At 42.9% G+C, this 24,691-nt stretch overlaps 1 protein-coding gene across 4 annotated transcripts in view; it reads left to right on the forward strand.

Moving 5' to 3' along the window:
• The first annotated feature begins 5,613 nt into the window (after positions 1–5,613).
• Positions 5,614–24,691, forward strand: part of lnx1 (ligand of numb-protein X 1) — a 32,801-nt gene continuing 13,723 nt past the window's right edge. For 2 of the 4 annotated variants that reach the window (XM_020080383.2, XM_020080384.2), the window contains exon 1: positions 16,091–16,828. In XM_020080383.2, the coding sequence (XP_019935942.1) occupies positions 16,737–16,828 (92 nt within the window). In that variant the 5' untranslated portion in view covers positions 16,091–16,736. Of the gene's footprint in view, positions 5,876–10,700; positions 11,206–16,090; positions 16,829–24,691 lie in introns of those variants that run through there. The other 2 variants (XM_020080381.2, XM_020080382.2) reach the window with 2 other exon arrangements.

Raw genomic sequence — 24,691 nt, forward strand, 5'->3', positions numbered from 1 at the left:
GCCTCTCACACTGGACCAGGATAATGAGACTATCCCGCTGTCAAGCATCTGTGGTCTCGGTCTAGTTTTCTTCAATAAACTCAGCACACACACAAACACACACAGACACACACACATCCAGACTTTTATATTGAGTCACAATCAAAATTTAATTCACTTAGTGACAGAAAAATTTAAACGAGCCAGGATATAAACATTGTAACAGTGAAGTCCGTATGAGATTGATGGCTAATGTGTGTGTGGGTGTGTGTGTGTGTGTGTGTGTGTGTGTGTGTGTGTGTGTGTGTGTGTGTGTGTGTGTGTGTGTCTCAATGCTAAGGTGTAGTTTTGGCAGCAGAGAGATTAAGTGCATTCATCTTCATTTGCTGACTGGTGTTAGCTGTGTTACCTGCCGGAACAGAAACGCTCTGTTTCCCCCTGAGACTCGGACCACCGATTCGACACCCAGACACACCACTCGCTTCATCTCTCCCTGTCTGTCTCTCTCTCCCGTGCTCTCTTTCATTTGTTTCCTTGTGCCGTCTGGTTCTGTATTCTGCTCAGCTTACATCCCTCTTGTCCCACTTGCACAAATGTCTCCCTCTTTTGTTACAATCTGGCTCTGTGTCACTGTGACATTTGACAAATAGCATAACAAATAACCCTATCTGTCCCTTGCACTTTGAATGATGACATTCACACCAGTGATTACTGCTTATAGAGCAGCTGTCAGAGCGACACACACGAGTGCGTGCTCTGCAACCACACACTTACATGGCACTTTCCCCTGTGTCAAATGTGGAGCCCCTTTTGACACCAGACTAATGGCTTATTGAATACTTCATTATTTCCACATATTATTTTGTCAGAGCTGGGAAAATTAAAATCGACTGCCCTACTTTATCACTGCACTGTTTTGTTCGAATGAGACCGGCAGTAATAAAAGACTGCAACACTTTGATAAAAATGCCCCAGAACTCCTGCTTTCTGATGTCTTGTGTCAGTGTATGGCTCCAGACAGAGGTGTGATAGAGGAGGATGGGGAATGGTTGGGTGGCAGTGGGCCAGGCGTGTAAAGACAGAATCTAATGGATGATGTCTTGTGCTGTTTTTGTGTGTATTTAAGTGAAAGTGTATCGCATTTATTCTTATTTGTGGCTCTGTGAATGATGGCACGCCACATTCTGTTACTGCTGTGAGTGGAAGGGGAAGAATATATGAGACAGGGACAATGTGTATTTCAGATGCCACCTTAAATTAGGTACCTGAAGATTAAGGTAAGATGTGGAAAGCATTTGACTCAGTAAAATGTATTCATTAGTAGAAAAAGAACACAACAGAGACTGCACCATTTTTTTCTGAGATTGAGTGAAAGCAGAGGCGGCACAACAGACAGAACAAAAAGTGGAATCAGAAAGTGGTCTGAGGGCAAACTACCAGATAGATGCCAGAGTGGGAATGAGAGGAGAGAGGAGTGTTTCTGTTTTCAGCCATGTATGAATGTGCGTCATTCGCCCGCAGCGCAGAATGTTTTTCATTCAAGTTGTTGAATAATTACACAGAATATGACACGGGGGCCAAGTCTAAAACCATTACTTGTGTTTTCCGACTGTAGCAACCCAGCTGAGATAAACCTCTCCAGCAAAGTAAATCCAAAAATAGCCACATCTTCATACAGCTACAACAATTCTCCACTACAACAAACTGATTAATAATGAATCATGTTTGGCCTGTATAGTTATCACTGTAAGTGTGGTCTAACATGTGAGATTAAAGGGAGATTCTAGTTTTTGTCAATGTAATATTTTGTTCATATGAATGGTGATGAAATACTTCACTACACAATAAAGATTTGTGAACCTCTGACTCTCAGAAATGATATCGATCGAGTCAAGCAACATGGCCCTGTCGGAGCTTTACTAAAAAGCTGATATCCTGTAACCCTTGTCCTGACCTTTGAATTAACCCGAAACAAAACAATACCAAGAACAGCACAACAAGCCGTAATAGAGTCTCTGTCTATCATATTTGGTCAGTCAATGCGTGTCAGTATCTTGCCTAAAGACACTCAATATGAAGCCAGGGATCGAACCACCAATCCTCTGGTTAGTGGATGATCCTTTCTGCTTCAGTCACAGACACCTATATATTTACTCAGTGTTGCTTATAAGCTTCTCACTAACCTGGGAGTGGTGACATGTTCACAGCTCTGTGAGGTTGAATTTAAGCGCACCGTCTCATCCTTGCTAACATGCTCATTAACATGGTGGGGTTAACATCTAATTAGCAAAGTAGACAAGTGTAATGATAATACCTGAAAACAAAGTATTGAACAAATATGGATTGATCTTGTCCTGACGTCATGCTTTTACTGTAACTTTTCACTCTTAACTACAAATCCCACAAAGGAAATGTCAGGGGATAAGAGTTAGGATTCACCCTCTGGGCACCATGAGTAGTTCTGTACAAATGTAACAAATCCATTCAAATCCAGTATTTGTTGAGATATTTTTTTGGCCCAGTGGACTGGCCAACTGACTGATGTCGCCATTCCTTGTTCAATGCTACTTGCATGGCTAAAGCTACACATTGAAGGCAATGTCTTTTTATGTGAATCTTCTTTGTCAAGCCCAGAAGCAAAACTGAAAGTGACCCAAAGTCCTGCACCTACAAAAACAAACCAGTACGCATCAACACAGTCGATAAGTCAACCTCCATGTCTCACTAAGAAGTGGCCCCATGGTTCACATGACTACAACTACAGGATGTCCAGGGAACATTTTGGTTTTCATTTGAGATGGTTTGTGTTTCAAGTAAATGCAATTTTTTTGGAAAAGCTCACACTTGCTCTGATTAATGTTGTTGGTTAAAGTTTTTACTCCACTCTACTAAAGAAGTGATGAGGGAATTATTATCATCTCATCAAAATACAGACACAGATGGAAAAACACGTAATGGATTTTTGATGGTCTACTGCTCCACATTATTATGCATGGAACTGCCTATCACAGTTATACATGTATTAATCAAAGGTGTCAGAACACAGCATTGTTCAAACCCATTTTAACCTCTGGTGATAAAGGACAAAAATATGATAACACCTGGGTTGATCGTAGATTAATGGAGTTTCCGTGTCATTTTGCATTCCTGCTACTCTTGCAGCCATTTCTTGATAAATGTTGTACATTCAGAATGTAACAACAACAAAAACAAGACTAAAAGATAGCATTTTATTTTATGCAGTTGAAGGTGTGTTGAGTCATTCCTATTCATAATAAGTGAAAGCTAAAAGTATTTTGCTTTTCTCTTGTATCGACCCCAAATGTACTTTCTTGACACCCACACACAAATGTGTCCATTGACTCAACACCTGCACCCAAAACAGACGCCGTGTTTTGAATGATCACATCAGAAGGAAAAGAAGAAGGCCATCTCCGTGGTGACAGTGGAGCCGCCGTGGCTGTGTCTATTTGACGACCTTCCTTCTGCTTCTGTTTTCTCTCTTCAATATTCATGCTATGCAGACGATTTGCATTGGAACCAAGAAATATAGAATCTGCATAGAAAGAAGAGGGACATCTGACCTTCTACTGGCACATCAGGAATTTAGGATAAAGAAACAGACGAAGGGTGTTTCAAAAACCACAGATGTAGTCCTCTTTGTATCAGCACATTCTCATCTGCCATCTGAATTCAAATCATTGCAGGGACTGAGGGGAAAGTGTGTCAGAGGAATGTAAAGCCAACTAAGCCAAGAAGAGATAGAGGGAAGTATGTGTGTGTGTGTGTGTGTGTGTGAGAGTCCTAGAGAACCAAGGGGAGATTGGTTTCACCTGCACCACAGTGTTTAGATAAACCCCAGCAGCAGGGAGCAGAGGACTCAGCAGAAATGGAACAGGATGCAGGTTGGACTCAGCACTTCAAAGAAAACTCAAGAGTTCAAGAAACTCAAACTATTTAAACCACTGAAGAAATGGACACTGTTTAATTTAGCAAAAGAACTACGTCTGTTTCATGGGCATTTCTTACTCGTAGGGAAATCCTGCCATAGTGTGCAGAAGAGAAGAGGAGTCGTGAAAAGGAAGTTGTGATATGACCGCTGTAAAGGTCACAGTGAACTCTTGTTAATCAGTCATCACTCATCTAGTGAAGAGGCTACACTCACACGTCAGGAACAGCTTTAGATCACAGGCAAAACAAAACGATATGTATATGAATTTCAACAGGTTCCCTCACCTTTTTAAAGTGCCCGTACTTTGAACACTTATACAGTAAATTGCTGATATTTTCAAATTAACCTGCTCTCATGAGCAGCAGAATGATCAGGCACAATGACAGGGCCAGTGAACACAGTGACAGGGTAGAGTTCACCTGCCCACCAACACAGCCCCCTACTGGGATTCCAGAGGGTTTAAAATTGACATTCAGTTGGCATGATGTACATCAATTATTACCAGAACCTGTTTACTTATTAGCACAAACTTGTGTTATACTTTGTGTCGTTTGCCTTAATCATGGAAATTAGATCAAAGTCCCTAATTCAGTTATTTTGCTTTGAACAGTATGGCTTCTAGTAGTCATATCCTGGTTTTGAGATAGTAGTCAACTATGATATCACTGGAAAACATGAGAGGGGAATTAAAAGGTTACCTGTTTCCATTTGAATCCCAGATTTCTGATACAGGATCATTTCCATCGCTTGTTTCCCGAATGTTCCAGACTAACCCATCTGTATTCTTCCAAAACACGTCGATGATGATGATACCTCAAAGTTAAGATTAAGTGTGTCATCCTGCATTACCAGCAATGCAGGCATGTGGCTGTAAGTTGCTTGAGCCTATTCTCCATTTATTTGGGAAGTAATGACTCACCTCTACTTTCTGAGTGACTCATATGAAGAGCTGTGATTTTGTGTCTGCAGTTGTGCCTGCAGCACCTGTGGCTCAGTGTCGGACTTTAAAGAGCTGTGTGTGGCAGGAAAAGTCAAGAGGAAAACCACATCTGAAAACGAGGATAACAACTGTTTTTGTACAAAGTCAGAGTCACACGCAGAGCTTTACAAAGGTAGCTATTGTCAAAGAGAAGAAAAGACACAACAAAAAGGGCACTATACAAGCAACAGGTCTGTATTGTACACAGGTTTAAAATATTTGCTGTACATAGTAGTATTATCTGAGGCTGAGACATGTTGTCATTTACTCAGATTATGTTTAAAGAACTGAGCACAGTGCCTGTGTTTATACAATTTGTCTGCTGGAAATCAATCATCAATCAGGTATTTAAAATGTGTTGTGGGTGATTACATTTTTATTGTGTCACAGCAGCGGTCCTGTCAGAACTTGTATCTCAAGAAGTCTGTGCCCTTTTCTGAGACATTTCAATATTTCATAGCAACAAAAAGCCTTTGTTTGCTTGTGGTACTGGTGCACTTGAAAATCATAATGTCTCAACTGTTCGTCATATAACTGTCACAATCTTTCATTTCCTACTTTATGTCCACATCATTTCACAGGAAATTCCAGCTTCTCCTAAACTCCCAGAGCAGGTTTGGGCAGCTCTCTTGTTTACCTTTTCTGTGGCCCCCGCCCCTCTGCGCTGCCACTTCCTGATCACCTTGGCCTATTAGAGGTGAGCTGGCTCTGAACTCACACTGAAGCAGCCTTTCTCTCTTTGGGTTGGAGAATTCCCCAGAGACTGGCCACCAGATAATATTTCTCTACTTGAAAGCCAGCGGCCAATCGGCAGGCTCTGTGACTGGGACAAAGTCCTCTTTACTGAGTCATTTAACTCTCTGTTCCTTCCCCTCCACCTCGTCTCTAAATGGTTTAACGTTACACCCTCTGCCAGGTTTTACCTGTTCAGGTGAACTGCACTGCTGAAAGAGAACGTCGCACACGTAAGTACACTTTCCCACTCCAAGTTGGCTTTGTTATTAGAAGGGTGATTTTTCATTGTCTTAAATTTGTAATAGTTGAACTACGATTTCATGTGAAGTCATAAAACTGGTTCTTCTGCTTTTTATCATTTGCATTGACTCCTTGTATGAGCAGAGTTTCACTGTCACTTTACATGTGAGTTTGCGATGGATGACAACTATGATTATATTGTGTGTGTAGATTTTCTGTTACCTGTGCGTGTGTGCTGGTGTTCAGTACAATCTGTACTGATCCAGTCAGCCATTCTAATATTAGAGACACTTCACAGAGCTTCACATCTACCTGCAGCTGTTATCCCAGACTGGGGTGTCAGGTCTGGCTCAGACTCACCGTGGAGATTGCTATGAACTCAGAGAGGGACTGGTATACACAAACCTATACACACTCACACACACCAACACACACAGACACACACACAAGCTTTATGTGCAGGTTATTGAGAGGGCAGGAATTACGTTGCTCTGTTGCTCTGCATCCCATATGTTCATTGGAGATGGAACAAGGTGCTCTGGATTTCAAATGATTGTAGGATATCTTATTATAATCTGTGTCCAGCTTTTAATGAGTGTGGCTTAAACCTGAGACCTTGATTCCTCAATTAGAACAAAGTATAAGCAATCAGAAGACCTGTGACTAAATGATCCATGACAATTTTCCTGATAGGGCGTGTATTATCTAGCACTTATAGTTTAAGTCTTTATAAGGAATATCATGTGTATAACTTAATTGAATTATATATTTCATATATATATATATTTGGTTTTTTTTATTGCAGGTGGTTACTCCTTAAAGAGAAAAAACTAATTAAATGTCTTTCTTGAATTTTCTGCATTTTGTGGACATGTCTGAACACAACAGACTATGCTGGAGTCTCTGTGTGTCTCACACTCTTCTTGCCCATAACTCCAGGCTGAATTTTGTTAATTCAATTTGCGTTCAGAGTCTGAATTAAGCTGCATGGAGCACCGTCGCTGTTCTGACATCAGTAGACTATAGCTGGGAGTATTTTCAGATTTCTTTTTTTAATGATCTGATGATGACCTCATAGTTTCTCATGACGTTCATGAGCTACTTGTTTTGTGTTGTGTAGGTGTGAGTGTTGGCCCTGTGTGTCAGTCTCTCAAGGAGTTTCGTTCTTGACGTGAATCAAAGAGCAGTCTCTGATCTTGAATATTATAATCTTTTGAGGCCACACCTGCTAAAACTACAATGAGCAGGTCAACTCAGACTTTAGAGACGTATCTTGCAGCACATGAAATAAAATCTTCAATGATTGACAAAGTAGTAAAGGAAGGCTGTGTGACATGTTAGCCATCATGCGTTTCACACACAAACACACAAACTGTCTGATTGAGTGGGCCTTTTGCTGTGTGTGTTTGTGTTTGTTTGATTGATACAGATGTGATTTGATTTCTTCTGTGGAATGTAGGGATTTGTACAGCACATAGCGACATGCTAGCTGAGTGTGAACAGTGAGACTGCTGACGCAGACACAGTTAACTGTCACTGGGTTGTTTTTCACCCTCGGTCATTAAAAGGGGCTGAGTTGGCACAGCCTTGTATCACTATTAACTCAAGTCGTTGCAGTTCATAGGAGAGTAAACCCAGAGTGATTTGATGTTTGCATAACATCCGCTGTGTGGGGAAGAAGGTATCGGCCTATACAAACAACTGCATTGCTCCTAATAGTTGAAAAAGCACGAGGGACAGCCTGCTGAGCCGAGGCATGACATGACTTTGGTTCAAAGACAAAGGAAACACTTAAATTCTGAAGTCGTATTTATAATTTAACCACTTGTTTATATTTTCGCTTTCTGATCGAACCTGAAATAGAAATGTATACAGAGTCTATATTCTGCAGCAAAACTGAACCTCTCATGTTTCTCATGCTTGCTCCTGCTTGGTTATTGGATTTACAAGTGTAGTTATTAATAAAACATCACCAATTTATAGTTAAAGTTCAGCCAATCTGTTCGCTGTAATTGTCTATGGAGCAAAATGCATCAGGACTGTTGTGGCAGCGACTGTTGTGGCAGGAATGAGGGAGCTGGTGTTCCTCAGGCACGGGTGTGGCTTCCAAATATGCCTGCCTGTACAGTTGGTGTGTGGAGGTGTGTATGCGTGTGTGTTCCAGTGCATGTCTCAGCATGCAGCTCAGTGTATTTGTGAGCAAGAATGTGCGATTTCCATTCCAAACACAAATTATCATGGTTAGTAATGTAGGTTCCAGTCAGGCTCTAAGTAAAGTTTTGGATGTGTCATCCATTTTGTCTCAGACTAAAGAGCACATTCGGATCCTTTTTGTTTTGATGATATATTCCAACACCAAAGTTTCCCAGCAGAATAAACAGGTAAACTTAAAGGAGAGTGCTCTGCTGTTATCCTGCTCAGATCTGGAGCTGGAGAGAAAAACATCAAAGCACCTTCATTTGTCATTTTCTTAAACTTTGAATTTTTATTTTTTTAAATTTTCGTTTCCTGCAGGCAGATACTTTCTCTTCCGTTCTCTCTCCCTTAATGTCTCTGCGCACATCTTCTCCTGCTTGGTGATGAAAGCGCTCTGCTCCACAGATCAGAGCAGACCTGGGATGCAGCAGGTGCCACAGTGTGCGATGAATCAGCCGTGTTACCACAAGCTCTCAGTGGGAAAGTTCATCCTCGCTAAGACTGCTCAGCCTCTTCTTATTAGCCTTCCCCTCCCAGACTCACCAAACACGCTGAGCTCTTACTGACGCTGACACATCTCGCTGTGCGCTGTCCTCACACTGTGTGTACAAAAATGAAGAGAGCCTGTTTGTTTTGACAACTTGGTGGTTACTCTGTGGATTTCGGGCTGTATTTGTATGCATTAGCATATTGGGACACACGTCACACTCTATTGTTTGCTATAATTGTATTTGGAGAATGGGAACGTGTCCAGTTAATTAGTGGCTAGATTACATTTGTATTTTGTTGTCGTTGGTATTTTTTTATAATTTTAATCAGATCTAGTGTCTCATTAAGCAGCCAGGACACAATAGTCAGCCCAGTAGAGAGCCAACAAGATGGCTGTTGCCAAGGTGATGTGTCTGACTGAGTCCATCTGTTCGTGTCCATGTGCTTGAGGATCCTGTTTTGGATATGACGTGATCACTGGCATGCTCACAGCTCTGAGCACAAAGTGAAACCTGTGTTATAGGAAGAAAAAAAAAGAACACTTGGCATGTTTGAAATCATGTCACATCCCCATGTGTGTTGGTCATACGTGATGCTGAGTGAGGACTCGTCTGTGCATATCTGTCTCTAAACGTGCTGCTGAGATGAGTGGTATTGATGTTCCTGCATCCACAGAAGAAAACTCAGTGGGTCGATATCTCCTCTCAGTGCGAGAGAAGAAAAATCAAAAAAGTGGAAAAAACTGAGGGACAAAAGACATTTTGGAGAGCTGCACACATTCGGTGCTGCTGTTGTTCATATGTGTCTAAAAGGGAAAAAGAAAACGCCAAATACCAGTACTTCCACACCCTGTTTATATCTGCATGTATGTTGTCTCCCTTTCTGCAGTGAGATGAAGCAACTAAGTAAATTTGCTCAAGTACTGTTGTGGAGTAGAGTTTTGAGGTACTTGCATTTTACTTAATTTGATGCTATATCTACTCTGCTGCATTTCAGAGATACACATTGCACTTTTTACTCCATTACATTTATCTGCAGCTTTACTTTACTTAATTCACTTGTAATCAAAATTAACATTGATTCTAAACCTTTGTGGTCTGTGACCTATTTACAAAACCAGGCATCTTGTCATGTATCTTCCCTCAAAACCCCTTCTTGCTCTTCTTCAAAGACCAAAAATGGAAATTTGTACATTATATTATAGAGAATCAAACAAAAGCCTTAAAACAAGGACACAGGGCGGCTGGGTCTCAGGAGGTAGAGCCGGTTGTCCACTAACCAGAGGGTCAGCGGTTTGATCCCTGTCCCCCCAGTGCTGAAGTGTCCATCATTCACACACTGGAGGCAATGATGTGTGATAGAGAAGGTGCTGCACATGGATGCACTGTATGAGTGTAAAAACTGTACTGTAAAGCATTTTAAATGGATCAACAAGACCAGAAAAGAGCTGTATAAATACAGAGCATTTACAAAACTACGTATCAGAACTTCTTCTTTCCTTCCCCATTAATCATCATCAGACCCTTCCCCCCAGGGGCCTGATCCAGATGTTGGAAACCACTGGACTGAATGAACAGTATAGAAGCTCTAGCAGCTACAACAGTAAAGTGCTGCTCACACATTGATGCAACAGAGGCCACGTCCAGAGAGACAGCTCCACACGTTGTGTGCAAGGATGTGAAAAGCTTTCAGTGAGACACCCATTTCAACATTTCTATTCCCTTCACTTATTTTACCATGGTCCAGTGAGTGTGCTGTAAATGTGGGTTTGGCTGAACGTTTTTTGATTAAGAATAATGAAGACGGTTATTGGCCAACTATTATTTAAGTGTTAAGACTTGTGACAAAGAGAAACCTTTATAGTATTTAAGATATAAGTGTATAATATCTTATACTGAGGTGATGGTGCTACCACCGCAACCCACCAGAATGATTTTAATGCACTTTAGAATAGACTCTACAAGTCATACAGGTTATACTACGGTATAATAACATTATTTTCTCTTTTGACATTTCTTCACTTTCAAGGAACAAAACTCTTTGATGGTGGTAGCTGTTTTTAAATTAATTAAATACTCTGAGTATTTCTTCCATAACTGTCTTGCACTATATTTATTTACTTCCCCACAGATGCCGCCAATAACCTCCTCAATGGATCCTCCAAGACATCCTGAGTCCATGTGAGTATCCAGGAGGCGAGTATACAGCCTGGAGGTGCTGTCGCAATGGCCGAAGCATCAGCGCTGCCTCTTTCTCCCTCTGACTATGGGCTGTTGTCCCCACCCCCTGACCTCTGTGCGGCATGCGGCCACAGTCACCAGCTGGAGGAGAACCACGAGTACCTCTATAAAGACGAGGTGGACGATGACCTTGTTTGTCACATTTGCCTGCAGCCGCTCATCCGGCCCCTGGACACGCCCTGCGGACACACCTACTGCCAGGAGTGTCTTACCAGCTTCCTGCTGGAGAGTGACTTCTGCCCCGTGTGCCGCGCGCCGCTCATGCTGCAGAGCTGCAGGAAGCCCAGCCTGCTGGTTCACAAACTGCTGGACAAGCTGACCGTGGCTTGTCCATTCACTGAGCACTGCACTGAAGTGGTGCCCCGAGGTGAAATGGAAGACCACCTCAAGAGCAGGTAGGATGGTAGAAGCACGGTTTAGTTCATCCCAACACTTCCATCATATTCCTTTAAAGAAGCTAAGATACAATCGCTGCTCTTATACATAAGTAAGCAATAACTTTAGCTAGTTTGTTTGAAGAGTTCTCTCCTATTTACCCTTGCAATCTGAAAAAAAACTGACCTGCAGTAATCACACACTCTTAGTGTCCTGCCCCATTGTTATTTGGCTCGAGCCCCAAATGGGAGATTTCTTCCTAGAACCAGGCTTTCATCTAAACTAGGCACAGCACCTCTGTTTACACTATATATCATCAAAGACAGTACTCTGGTTTCTCTCAGTCTGGGTCCGTTTTCATTAATGCTCATTAACACTCCCCCAGCCCACAGGCCGCTGGGATAATTAGTGCACCTCACCACACATCACACACAGGCAGAAGAATGTTCCCTTTTCATTTGCACTTTACAGAAATTCAAGTTGCATAAAACTCCTCCAACATAACAAGTTGTTCTGCCCCGTTCATCTGTCTCATTTCCCCTCACCTACACACACACACACATTTATTCAACTTCCATCTTTTTTCTCTGCATTGCTCCACAGTCTTCCCCTTCATGTAGTGTGAATGGTATAATGAGGAGTGTGGAGCTCCCAGAGGGATTCAGCTGCTCTCCCATAGTTAGAAGTGGTTATCTGTGGAGGTCAGAGGCCACATCCTTATAGACAGCTCTACACATTGTCTGTAAGGATGTGAAAAGGTTTCAGTGAAACACCCATTTTGACATGTCTATTCTCTTCACTTATTGAACCATGGTTCAGTGATTCTGGCTGTTTATAAATAATGTAAATGTATCTGTGGTTGAATAGTTTTAATTCTGGATATGGTTGTTGGCCTATTTGTTGAGTTTTTAGATTTGAGAGGAAATATACTTAACCAGTATATATATACCTTATACTAAGGTTTTGGTAGAGCTACCACAAGTCTGCTAAATACACTCTGGAATACATACATCATACATGTTAAACAAGTCAAACAATATGGGACAGATGGAATACTATTATCGATAATGGTAGGGGTTAGAGCTGTGTTCAGTTGGGTTGAGTATACTCGAAAGAACAAACGGCCAAAATGACATTCATGTACATTCAAGAGTCAAAGCTCTCTAGTTGCTTTAGAAAGACAAAAGTCTGCAGAGAGAGGAGGTCAGGATGGTTGGATGGGATAGCAGACGTTCATATGAGGAACCATTATCTATTACAAGTTTGGTTTCTTTTAACTATAAACACCATATAATACATAACTTATTATTAAGTGTTTATTGAAGAAGAAGAAAATCCTATGTGTTCTCACACTGTGTGTCTGCCACCTCAGGGTTTTCATCAATCTTGAGCTGACTAAACTGGCCCATGTCTCTTGAACACTAACTTCGTCATGACTGGACCAGAATAGTTTTGTGTTACATGAAGTAGCTTGCCCTCACTGAGAATAGAATGATCAATTTTTGATTCTGGTGTTTAATTATCACAGTTCCATCCTCTGGTGTCGTCCACACACTTGTGGACATTTTTATTGCGGAGAATGCTCCTGTTCTTTTTTTTATCTCATTAACTTGTTACCCATTTGTCATTAAAGTGTACATTTATATATATATACATACGAGCTAAATATTTTAGGGACAAATTGTAGACACTGAACCTCAAATTGAAGTCTATGCCACAATGCTTAGTGTAAACAACTTTGAGAACGTCAAAGTCACTGAATTCAAATCGTGAGTTCATTTTCAGGTTCCTGAGATGCATGTACTCCTGCTTTTTTTTTGCTGTATATATTATTTTACATTAAGTGGTGACATAGTACATTTAACTACACAGCAATAGGGTTTTTCTCAAAATCATAAACCCAAAATGGCACAACAAACTACCGTGTCTCTCAAGTTTGAAATCATCTGTATGTGACACTGCTCCACACTGTGACCATATCTTTCTGGGTGTATGTTGTGACAGTAATGTCTTTTGCTGTACCCCAGAATTTGGCACTGGCTCAGCAGTTGTAGTGGCTGAGACAGCTGACCATCTGGTCAGGGCTGATTTCATACTCATCCAATCACTTGTGACCTTTGTCAGCTTCTGGATGGAGACATTGTTATTCGGGACACATCTGCTGCGATCAAGATCAAATCTGATCAGTGGTATTTCTGTGTTGGCTTTGTTCATTCGACCCATAAGGGCTTGTACAGAATGGAATGGGCTTCCTAGTGTTCTCTGGTTTACGTGTCACTACGTGTTTATATTGCCTGTAGTTCAGGACAGATGTTTTGCATTTGTAAGGTAATTTATCCATGCATATGTGTTTCTGATTTTCTGCCTTCAGCATGAAGTTGTTTCTTTTTTCTTGTCTTTTGTGAAGCATTTGTTTTCAAACAAAAAGACAATTCCTAGCAGTTACTATAATTTTGTTCTTGTTAATTTTGTGTTTAATCTTTCTGTGTTTGTATCAGGGAGTGACACAGGGTTGAGACCACATTAATTGGTGGTAAATAATATGGCCACCTGTTATTCTGCACCATTATAGTTTCTATACTATACACTGTACTATTATACACAGTTAAACACTTAACAATCTCACCACAATAAGCCTTATAAAGGAAGTACTGCAGGATTGTTGTGTTAGATTTCATTAGTTTTCGCTAGGTGTACCCAGCTGAGTGTAGAGCCCCAAGAGGAGGCTGTGGTGGATGGAGGAACCAACAATTGACAGGAGTTAACACTGGAGACCACTCTCTGTTTCCCATGTGAAATCAGTCATCTTCCTTTTACTCCTTTTACCTTCACCAAGGAGGTTATCTTTTCATTGCTTGTTTGTTCTAACCCTGTCAGCAGGATGACACAAAAACTACTTAAACTACCATTTTGTTGAAACTTGGATGAAGGGTGGGGTAAGCAGCGAACATGATTGAGGGGGCAGACCCTGGAATTTCTTTAATATTGCTGATGGAGCCTCGTTGCTCTCTGAATGCCATGACAATGAAGTACCTGTTTCATGATTTATTTTTTAACCTATAAGTATTATATGCTCCTAAATCTAACCAAACAGTGACTGTTCACAATCTGTTGTCAATGAAGATCTGGTACACCTGCCCCTGGTAGATGAAGATCACTTAGGTTGGACTTCTTGTTTAAATAATAGCTAGATTTTTCATCAGTATGTGTCCTTGGCTCCTGTGAATGGGGGACATTTTTAAGTGTTGTCCTGAATTCTGCTCCTCCCTCCCAGTCAGCTGCATTCTCACTCCCTCTGTCCCAACCGTCATTCCCGCAAACAACGCATTTCCAGTTTTCCAAGTATCCACATGACCGTAGTATGGTGTGTTGTTACTTCATGTTTTTCATTGGAGTGTCTTCACTGCACCTACCAACCTGCCTGTCTACATTTGGCTCCTCCCACCCATGTTACGCACATCAGTTGTGACCAATGGGGTGGAGTGTATGTGTTTATGTGTGCACAGTGTGTTATGATGGTGTTTTCTGTGAGTGTGAGTTAATGCACCAGTGTATGAAACGGCTCCTGTGGGGCAGGCTGGTTTCTGTTCACAAACTGCATCCTGTCACAATCCAATTACATTTCCATTTCCTGCGTGCCCTGTGGTCTTGTTGCTGTGCGTACTGTTCAAATACCGCAGGACAACTTATGCCTCAGTATGCACACATGCAAGCACTAATACATGCACACACACATCGAAACACACACATGCACACAGAAAGTCAGCCTGTAACCACACAAAATCCATCTATGAAATATTCATTCAGACGGTGTATTTACACCAGTTGAATGTCTTTCTCTGGGGCTCAGTGCTATAAAATATGATAAGAGCAGTGGAAAAAAGTAAGAAGAGGGAAATCAAGTAGGAAAAGAAGAAAGTGAGCGAAAAGATGGAAATAAAGGTCAGGAAAAGGACAATGTTTTACAACGCTGAGATAAATTTGTGATATGGGTATAAATAAAATTGACTAAAATAAATAATACAAGGAAAATGGATCAAGGTTTAGATCTGACAGGAGGGAATTAAAATAGATCAGAGGTGCTGCGGTGTTTCATATTTAAAGGTGTTTATCGACTAGCTCTCCTTCGCGTTGTCTACAGAGAGACAGTTGGCAGTGTGAGGACGTGAGACAGAAATAGGTGGAAAAAACCCTTGTGCACAAGCTCATTGCCGTTTCCTTCAGTCTTCAAACCTTTAGGGTCAATCACCAGTCACAAATAGCCACCTAACAGTCCGTCAACACACACCTCTCCTACAGTCACATCCCAGCATCCTGGTAGTGATGACAGAAGGGTTTAACCGTTCTCCCTTCATCTTTCGCTTTATGTTTTCATATTCTGAAATTGAATTAATGTGTAACTGACAGACAGTGGTTCAGCAGAGACTTCTTCCACATCTCTGTTATTTCTTTCCCTGTCTTTCTCTTTCATGTCTCTCAGAATAACAAGCTTCATCCCTGCAGAGTATATTGATTTGCCGGTGTGTTTTGGCCACGCACAGGTTTTTTTTGTTTGTTTGTTTTCTTTCTACACATGTAGGCAGATTCTTTTGAGCGATCAGACCAATCTGCAGCACAGGGAGCAGTCCATCGCTGGAGAGCAGGGGGTGAGGGTGAGGAGGCAACATATTCTCTCCCTCGCCCCTTATCCTCCCCTTCACGGGTGTAGGCAGTGGGAGGTGAATGCAGAGGTTGTTCGTGTTTGTATGAGAGTGTGTGTCTGAGCCTGTGTGTGTGTGTACACGCGTGTGAAGAGGCCAGAGCCAATCAGAGCAGCACCAGGTACCTCCCCCCCATGTCTTTGTTTGGTCTGCTCCATCCCCCCCCCACCTCAGTGGTTTCTGCTGCAGTATAAGTCACAGCCTGCGCTGTTCTCTCTGACATACACACACGCGCACACACACACGCACACACCGAGGGAAAACAGACATGCACACACACGCATACGAGCGCAAATCCTCTTACAACTCGCTAGTGCCCAGAGCAGATTAAGGGGCTGCACATCTCAAATTGTATTCCAAATGTGCCACCTTTTCATGGGTCTCCTTCCTCTTCTTCTTGCACTTTCTCCTCTTCCTCCTGTGCATCAACGGGACATCTCTCCTCAGCACCTGCTTCTGCTGCTTCCTTCTGCTCCGCTTCCGCCTGCAACCTCTGGCAACTGGCCCGCTTGCCTCTGCAGCTGAGATGACCAGGCGGCCAGCCTGAGGCACAGGGAGAAACCCACACAGACAAAGGTATAGAGAGGGTGAGAAAAGGGGCTGTGGACAGGGGGAGGCAAGGCAGGGTGGAAAGGTATAGGAGGTGAAGAATTCTTTCTGATTTCTAGAGAAGGAAAGCAGTCGAGGAGAGGAAGGGAGGACAGCACGGCCAGGTTCGGAGAATTGGAGGTGGTGGAGGAAGAGGGGGAGGAGGAGGAGGAGGAGGGAGCAATAGACGAGGAAAGAGCTTCAGTGCAGAGAGGAGATAAAGAGGGGGAGAAGAGAGGGGGGAGAGGAGCCCAGCGTTGACCATGAAGGCTCTGTTGTTGCTGGTCCTGCCCTGGCTAAGCCCGGCCAACTACACAGACAATTTGGGCAACCTACACATCCTCTACTCTGAGCTGTGAGTATGACACCCAGCCTCCACCTGCATCCTCCCATCAACACCATGTACCTCCATCTCCCCCCTCCATCCACAGTCCATGCAGCTTTTAATGTGTTGTTGTTGCGCGTCTTTCACTGTGATCAGCCGTTTGTGTGTGTGCTCGTGGCATTATACCTTCATGCACAATCAGCGTGCAACTTCCTGTGTTTACGCTTCCATCATTTACTTAAAATGTGCCTCTTAAGTTGTGAGCATTTCCAGAGGGTTTGCTTCTTGATGCTGTGGTCAGTGAGGTGCAGATGCAGTAGAGGCAGCAGGCAAACAGAGCTTTGTGCTGTTCAGGACAGTTGGGATGTTACCGAGCAGTGCTGCAGCATGGCTGTGTTTGTGTGTGTGTGTCTGTGTCCGTGTGTCTCACTGAGCATATGGACAGTTGAAAGTACAGTGTGTGTTTGTGAAAAAGACTTTCACTTCACCGTTTAAAATTCAAAGCTTGCTTCTCTCAGATCACATCTGTTCAACATACGATCCATCATACACACATACGTTTTATCATTTCTAATATAAATGGAGCATAAAATAACATAACAAGCAGTTCTTGTTCATTCTCTGAACCTCTGATATTTATTCACTGTAAACAAGATTGGCAGCGTGTCGAATGTTGTTGCATTTTGACACCATGGAAACAAGCCTCTTATCTGTGTGTCAGCATTGGAGCTGCAACTAAGGATTGATTACATCACTGACTGATCTGCGAAATGTGTTTACAATGAACATTAATCATTTAGTTTGAAATATGAGGAAAATAGTGGGAATCTGAAACAATATTTTCATTAAGCTAAACCAACAAAAGAACAGACAAACATTGCTGTCATCTCTTGACTCGATACATCTTTTCTCCCGACTCCTTGTCCTCGGAACTTCTGCTCTGTAGTGGCCCCCAGACTCTCTTTGTGTGGGAGTTAATATTGACTATACCCAGCAGCTCCATGTGAAGCCGGGGCTCTCTGATCCCTAAGCTGGGCTACCGCTCGTCTCTCCAGCCCTGGCGGAAATGTCCCATTATACTGCATGAATACATGGAACAATGACGAGCCTCCGCAAATCCCCTCATTTCATTGTATGCTCTTTCCTCTGAGTGGAGCTTTTGGCTCAAGCGGACACCAAGAGCCAACATTGGACGGCCATGGATGCCAAAGACGAGAGAAAAGAAAAGGAGAGAAAAGCCAATGTTGGCAAATGGATAGGAAAGGTTAGACGAGGAGGAATACTCACATCTGAAAGCAAGAAAGAACAGAGGAGGAGAAGGATGCAGTGAGAGTGGAAGTGACATGGATGAGCGGTATAGCGGAGAGGAGACAAGAGGGTATAAGTTCACTTCCTGTGTCTGCAGTCCATCTGGCCATACATATGGCTGCCATGGTGATGGCACCCCTCGCAGTATGAGGGTCATCTTAGTGAGGAGTTCCTTGGAAATAGATAAGACATATTTGACATTAACTTAAACGCACCTTGTGAGAAACATTGATAGTCAGGCAGTGTATCTGTCTTTTTTTGCTGATTATGACATGACACAGAGAGAAGCCAGGAGCAGACAAACGCGGACGTGGTGTTTTTCTGCCTGGCTGGAGAGCAGTGGCACACCATTCATCTTTATCCATACTGCTGTTGACAGGAGAAGCCTCCAGGTTTTTCCTGCTCCCTCTTTTCACTCACCTTTCTCCCTCAGCTCTTCCTTTTTCTGATGCCTACCAATGCATGATCACTACAGTAGGAGAAGTGAGAGTGGCTGCAGTCTGTCTGGCTCACAGACTATATATTGGCTGATGTACACAGGGTTTAGATGGGACTAACAATGAAAGAGGAGAGTAAATGCTTCTCTGTGATGAAATGCTTAATATAGTTACTGACATTTTACTCTGTCAGCACCAACCAATACAAACATTGCACCCGCACAGAGGACAGCACCTAGATGGGGATATTTGTTTCCTCCTAAGACACATAAACACTATTCCCTCCCCCAGCCCACACACCCTCCTCTTAAAGCACAGTACCATAGAGCATTAATGATTAATCCACGTTCATTTCTGGGCCACAGCTAACATGTCTCAAACATTATGATTAGCTTAGCTTCCGTCCTTTCAGCCCTCATCTAAGAGGTGTTTGATCACAGAGAGCTGAGCGCAGTCCTGGCACTCCGGACATCTTCAGCATGGACGCATCCTAACAAGATTAGCCACCCGCTTGCCACGCATTTGCTGGATCTGAACAACACCAGTCATTAGTTTATGCCAGCTTCCTCTCCAAGTCTAAGGCAGCGCACCTCGCCGTAACCTCTTAGGCCCACATAGCCGCTCTGAGTGTGGGGAAGGCTTCACTAATTAGACTTTTGTTTGGATTAAATATTAATCCCTGCTCTGTGGTGAGGCAGCTCTCCCTGTCTCGTTGCTGTAACTGGCAGGCCAGAGATACAGGAACGTCCAGGCTGAAAGTGGTTGAGAGATAAAAATCATGAGCCCACTTCCTGCCCTCATCAACAACTCGCACAGCTCTGGAAGTAGATAATATGTAAATCAGCTTAATTATTTGATTATGGCATTTACACTACGGAGCACATTCGGCTGCTCCATCATGGGAGCATTTATATGCACGGCTACACAGAGTCTATAAGATACAACAGTGTGAAGCAGTGAGCACTGCACACATAATGAAGCGTGAAAGGAAACATGGGGCAAGGACACATGTAGAGGACACTGCAATGTGTTTACAAACAATCAGACCAATGTATATATTTAATACTGCACATTACACTTTCCATAAAACAAAATGGCATGAAACAACACGTTTTACATGTATAATTGAAGTGTGTGCGACGCATGTGTAAATACACAGTCACATAAATGCGGATGAATTATGCATTTATTCATTTATTCATGAGAGAAGTGAGCAGCAGGTCAATGTGTTCACTTGAGCAGAGCGGTCCTCTCAGATGTGTTTCTGTTCAAGCCCAAATACGGCAGCACAAGCCAGGAGAACAGGTGTTAGTGTCAGCATCCAGATAGGCTTTAAAGATGGGGCTGAGCGCTGCATGTTGTTTTTTATAGTCAGTTTACTACGCTTGGATATGTTGTATTTGTTAATCAGACCCTCTTTCGCAGACAAATCGATGAAGATTCTAATGTTGTAAAAATGGAAATCTGTTATCTTGGTGCCTCTGGGTGCCTCAGACTCTGGCTGCTGTTGAGGGTTTTTGAGGCATGACATGTTTAACATGGAAAATTTACTACCTCCTCCTGTCTGCAGCGGGCTAATCTGCAGTAAGGTTCCGTTTGAGCGGCCTGCAGAGCAGCGAGCCAGTGGGGTGTAACTGACAGCAGAGAGGAGAGCAGTGTGGAGTTAATCTCTCACGTGAGCGATGCCCCACTGAGTGCCAGGGCTTTGGGTTGGGCCCCGTTTCAGGCTGTAGTACCATGGCACGTGGAGGTAGAGAAATCAGGACACTGCCAAGGGCTAGTGTGGCATAGAGTGAGAAATATAGGCTAAAAGGTGCCAAGAGCAACGTGGGACAGCCGCCTAGTGGGGATTCTCTGTGGTCATGTAGCGTAGTGTACAGGGATTTACAGTCAGTCATCTGCACTTCAGTGAGAGTACACATAGTATTTCACTGCAGGATGGAAAGCTGCCACAGTTGAGGTGGACATATGTAAGGTGCATTAGTAAGCTGAGATCCAGCTCAGCCAGAGAGCAGTGATTAAATCTGCTGTAGTGCCTCCTGTGCTCTTCTTTGTTGACAGACGTAGTGTGACATTCCTTTCTTCCATCCACCAGACACTGACACAATAAATGCTGCATAAATGTCCTTCCTGCCTGATCATGGGGTCAGGGCTCAACTGATGATTGTACATATTGATTGGCTGAAAACCCATGACTCAGTGTTGGGGCTCTTTCAGGCTGACTCAGCTGAGACTGTGGTGGCTGGGAGGCCTCGTCTCTCGTGCACTTGTTGAACGCACAGACGCAGTAAGCACGCCAAACCTGCCAAGCCTGCCATTGCTGGTGAAGCACAATGGAAAGTTCAGACTCAAAGACAGGATTTGTGTGCTATGTGTCTCCAGCGCACATTCGCTTTTGGTTTGTGTTTACATCTTCTTTTTTTTTCAAAAGGCTGTAAGAAGTCACACCCAACTAAGCCTCGCCTCCTACTTCAATTTAGCAGATCTGTCTTTGCAAACAAGCTTAGCTGAAATTTCCTCTCACGACGACAGAGAGTGTCTCCTCCAGCTCCAGATTACCCTGCACAGCAGGCGCATACAACCAACACACAAGCACATCCTTTGATCACACTCTTCTAGTTCATCATTAACTGGATTACTCTGTCTGTCTTCGTGTCGCTCACTCCCTTCTCTCTGTCTCGCCCTCTCTATATATCAGTGAGTAAGCTATATATTTATCTGTTTCTCTTTCTCAACTAAAACACTGTGATGTAAAGTGACCCAAGTAAATGGAATTGTAAATGGCATGTATAAAGTCTTATGGACCTCTCATAGAGCTTTACATTATAAGCCACATTCACCTATACAGCACTTCTATACACACACCTTTCATAAACTGTCGACACAGCCATCGTAGGGTATATAGAGGTTCTGAATGGAGACTGCAGGAGCCGGGAATCAAACCACCAACCTTGTGGTTAGTGGATGATCCCCTCTACCTCCTGAGCCACAGCGCTAAGTCTTGGACAAAGTAATAATTGATCCATTAATCTAATCAAGGAGTAAATTCAGTCCTTAATCAAACTAAATTGAATTATTGGACGCAGCACCAGCAGTCTTGTTTGGCTTCATTGTGTTTGTGCATGTTAGGGGCCACAGGTGCTTCCCCAGAGGGCTGTGATTTGTTGTTGTTTCCTCTGCTCAGTCTATTGCAGAGCAAGTTTCTCTTTAAAGGGTCTTAGCCAAAGGCTATTCTGGACAGACAATCTTCTCTCAGGAGCTTCATCCTGGTATCAGCTGGATTAGATGATGAGTAAAGGCAGGCAGGATTATTTTCTTTGCATTATTCGTCTTTATCATGAGACATTTGTTAGAGATGGGAATAAATTAAATTTCAGCTGCAGATGGATTAGGAATGAGGACATTTCTGTGCTTAAACTAACAGACGGCTAATAAGTCATTGAATTTTGCACCAATTGTGTCTGTGCATTCCCATGTTCATTAATGTTCAGAGAATAAACTCTCACACACATTCTCTTACTTTTAAGATCCTCTTGCATTCTTTTTTCACACGAGGAAACCTTCCATCCGTCACACACTTTCTACACATTACTCTGTGAAAACAAAACCTGTCATCTACCACCAGATACACTGTGAAGACGCTCTCCTATGTGTCTGACGTTCTTACATGTCAGGTGTTGCTGGTGTATTTTATAAGAAAAGAAGAAGATTACCTGGTGCTGCTCTCACATTAATAAGGCAGTAGGAAGAAAAGCACACAGATGAAAAGTCATTAAAGACAATCAAGTTTTAATTATGTTGCACCAATCACCACATAAAATATCTCAAGGCACCTTACATAGTTAGGTCAAAACATATAAAATTACAAAATTATAAAGCAACCTAAAAGTTACCACTGCGAACAAGAAGCGGCGACAGTGGAGAGTACAAGAAGTCCCCACTCAAACTGTGGATCATGCAGAGGTAAGCCAGCTGCACCCCACAGAGATGCTTTAGATACCAAGCCAGTTGTCTGATTACAGTGTGCAACACGTCTGCAGCAGGTGAATATGTGCACCCAGACAGAGCACAATTGCTGGATCTGACTGTCTGACCTGGAATTGGAGGTAATTTGGACAGTGTGCAGAGTGTGGCCCAACACGATTGTTGGTGGCAGTCAGGGAGCGGAGAGAGTATTTGGGTTAGTAAGGATAATCCACTCACCCCTAAAGAGGATTGGAGAATCCCACAGGCTTTGATGAGTCGTGAGCTGGTGTTTATTTCACATCGCAAGAACAAGGCTGTTTGTATCACAGCCAGAGTGCTTCCACAAGACCACCGTGTCACTGCGAGCACCATGGGTATATCATTATTGCATTGGAGAGACAGTGGAGGAGAGGAGGAGGAGGAGGAGGACATGGAGGAGCGCTAAGCATGTTTTGGTGTCTTTGCTCCTTATCTGGCCACAGATCCCAGGGTTTAGAGAGATGATGTGATAACCGAGGCTGTGCTGACCAAGACAAGGATACTGCAGCGCTAATGAGCATCCTCTAAGCTCAGTGATCATCCCCTGAAAAAAATTATGCTTCATGGGAAAAAAAAGAGGACAGCTTTGCATAAGCACTCAAACTTCCATCTTTGCACACAAAAAGAATGTTTGTTTTTCAAGAGAGAAAGAAAGGAAGGAAGAAAATAAGAAGGGAGAGTGTGTAGACGTGGAAGTCTTTGCGAGCGCTTCACCTCTGCGGCGTGCAGACTTAATTGGCTCGCTTACCTCGGCTCTCAAAGCTCCAAGACCACCCTGGTGAGAAAGACAAGGGGTTTCTGTCATGCTTGCCTGCCTGTAACCTCAGACAGCACACACTATGCCCTTAAACATTAAAAGTCTAAGCAGCTGAAATATGGCTTTAAGGCATCTCCTATACCCCCCAGAGGAAGGAGATTTTAATTACAGGGAGACAAACCTTCTAATAAACCACTCGCACAATAAACAATGGCTGTGCTGCTGCTGCATCACAGACTCTGTAGTGGAATGTGCCTTTATGTTATTCTGCTACTTATCAAAGCTGCAACTTGAATCTGTTGTTCCCTATTGGTGGGACACCACCAAATATACATTTAATTCAGCTTTATCATTTTCACTCAGTGAAATAAAGACTGTAAGTTCCTGTACAGTCATAGACCCTGAGAGACTCTGACTCAAATTATTTGAGCAGTGTGCATTAATTTATACCTGGACTAAAAATGTTGGGTGGTCTGTAAGATTTATTTAACTGAACCAATCTGTATTCAACAGTATTTTCCCATCTCTACTAACTGACTGTGGTTTCTCATTTTCCACTACCGTCTGTGAAACAGGGGAATGTTGTCTTAAGTTTTCCATTCCATGTAGTCAGTAGACCAGTATTGCCATCTGAGTACCTATCAAAGGTGTGTGTGTGTGTGTGTGTGTGTGTGTGTGTGTGTGTGTGTGTGTGTGTGTGTGTGTGGTCTAGGTATAACTGAAGTTGTGGGGACCATCAGTTTCATATACAGTCACATTGTGGCCAATTTCTTTTCCCCGCTGTATTTCCTGATCCACAGCCACACCAATCCACACCCGTTGTCATGTCACTTCCTCTGAAGTCATAAGGTGTGTGTATTTGTGTCTGTACTCGTATCCGGGTGCAGATATCTTTTTGAGGACCATTTTGTTGACTTTACCTAGTGAGGACATTTATGGGAAAGTAAGGACAATTTGGCCGTCCTCACCTTCTGAGACACCTTCAAAGAGCTGTTTGAGGGTCTAGGCTTGGTCTTTTTGTTTCCTGTTTAGTACCTTTTCCTGTATAAACACTGACCTCGTCAGGACCAGTAGACCTTACGGGGACCAAAGCTAAGTCCTAATGAGGTAAAACACCATTTCTGAGCCTTTGGTTAAGGTCAGGGTATTGATGTGAATGGTGGTTAGGTTAAGGTTAAGCATTAATTGGTCATGGTTAAGGTTAGGAATAAGGTTTTGGTTATGCGGTCCCCAATGAATGGAAGTCTGTGCGGAGTCCTGATAAAGACAGCTTAGCAAACTTGTGTGTGTGCACATGTATCTGTTTGGGGTGTCACTCTTCTTTCCCGCTAATAGTCTCTGCAGCCACTTGAAGACAGTTGTGTGGGCACCAGCCTTCATGCTGCA

The sequence above is a fragment of the Paralichthys olivaceus genome, chromosome 3, assembly GCF_024713975.1.
Source record: "Paralichthys olivaceus isolate ysfri-2021 chromosome 3, ASM2471397v2, whole genome shotgun sequence".
Classification (NCBI taxonomy): domain Eukaryota; kingdom Metazoa; phylum Chordata; class Actinopteri; order Pleuronectiformes; family Paralichthyidae; genus Paralichthys; species Paralichthys olivaceus.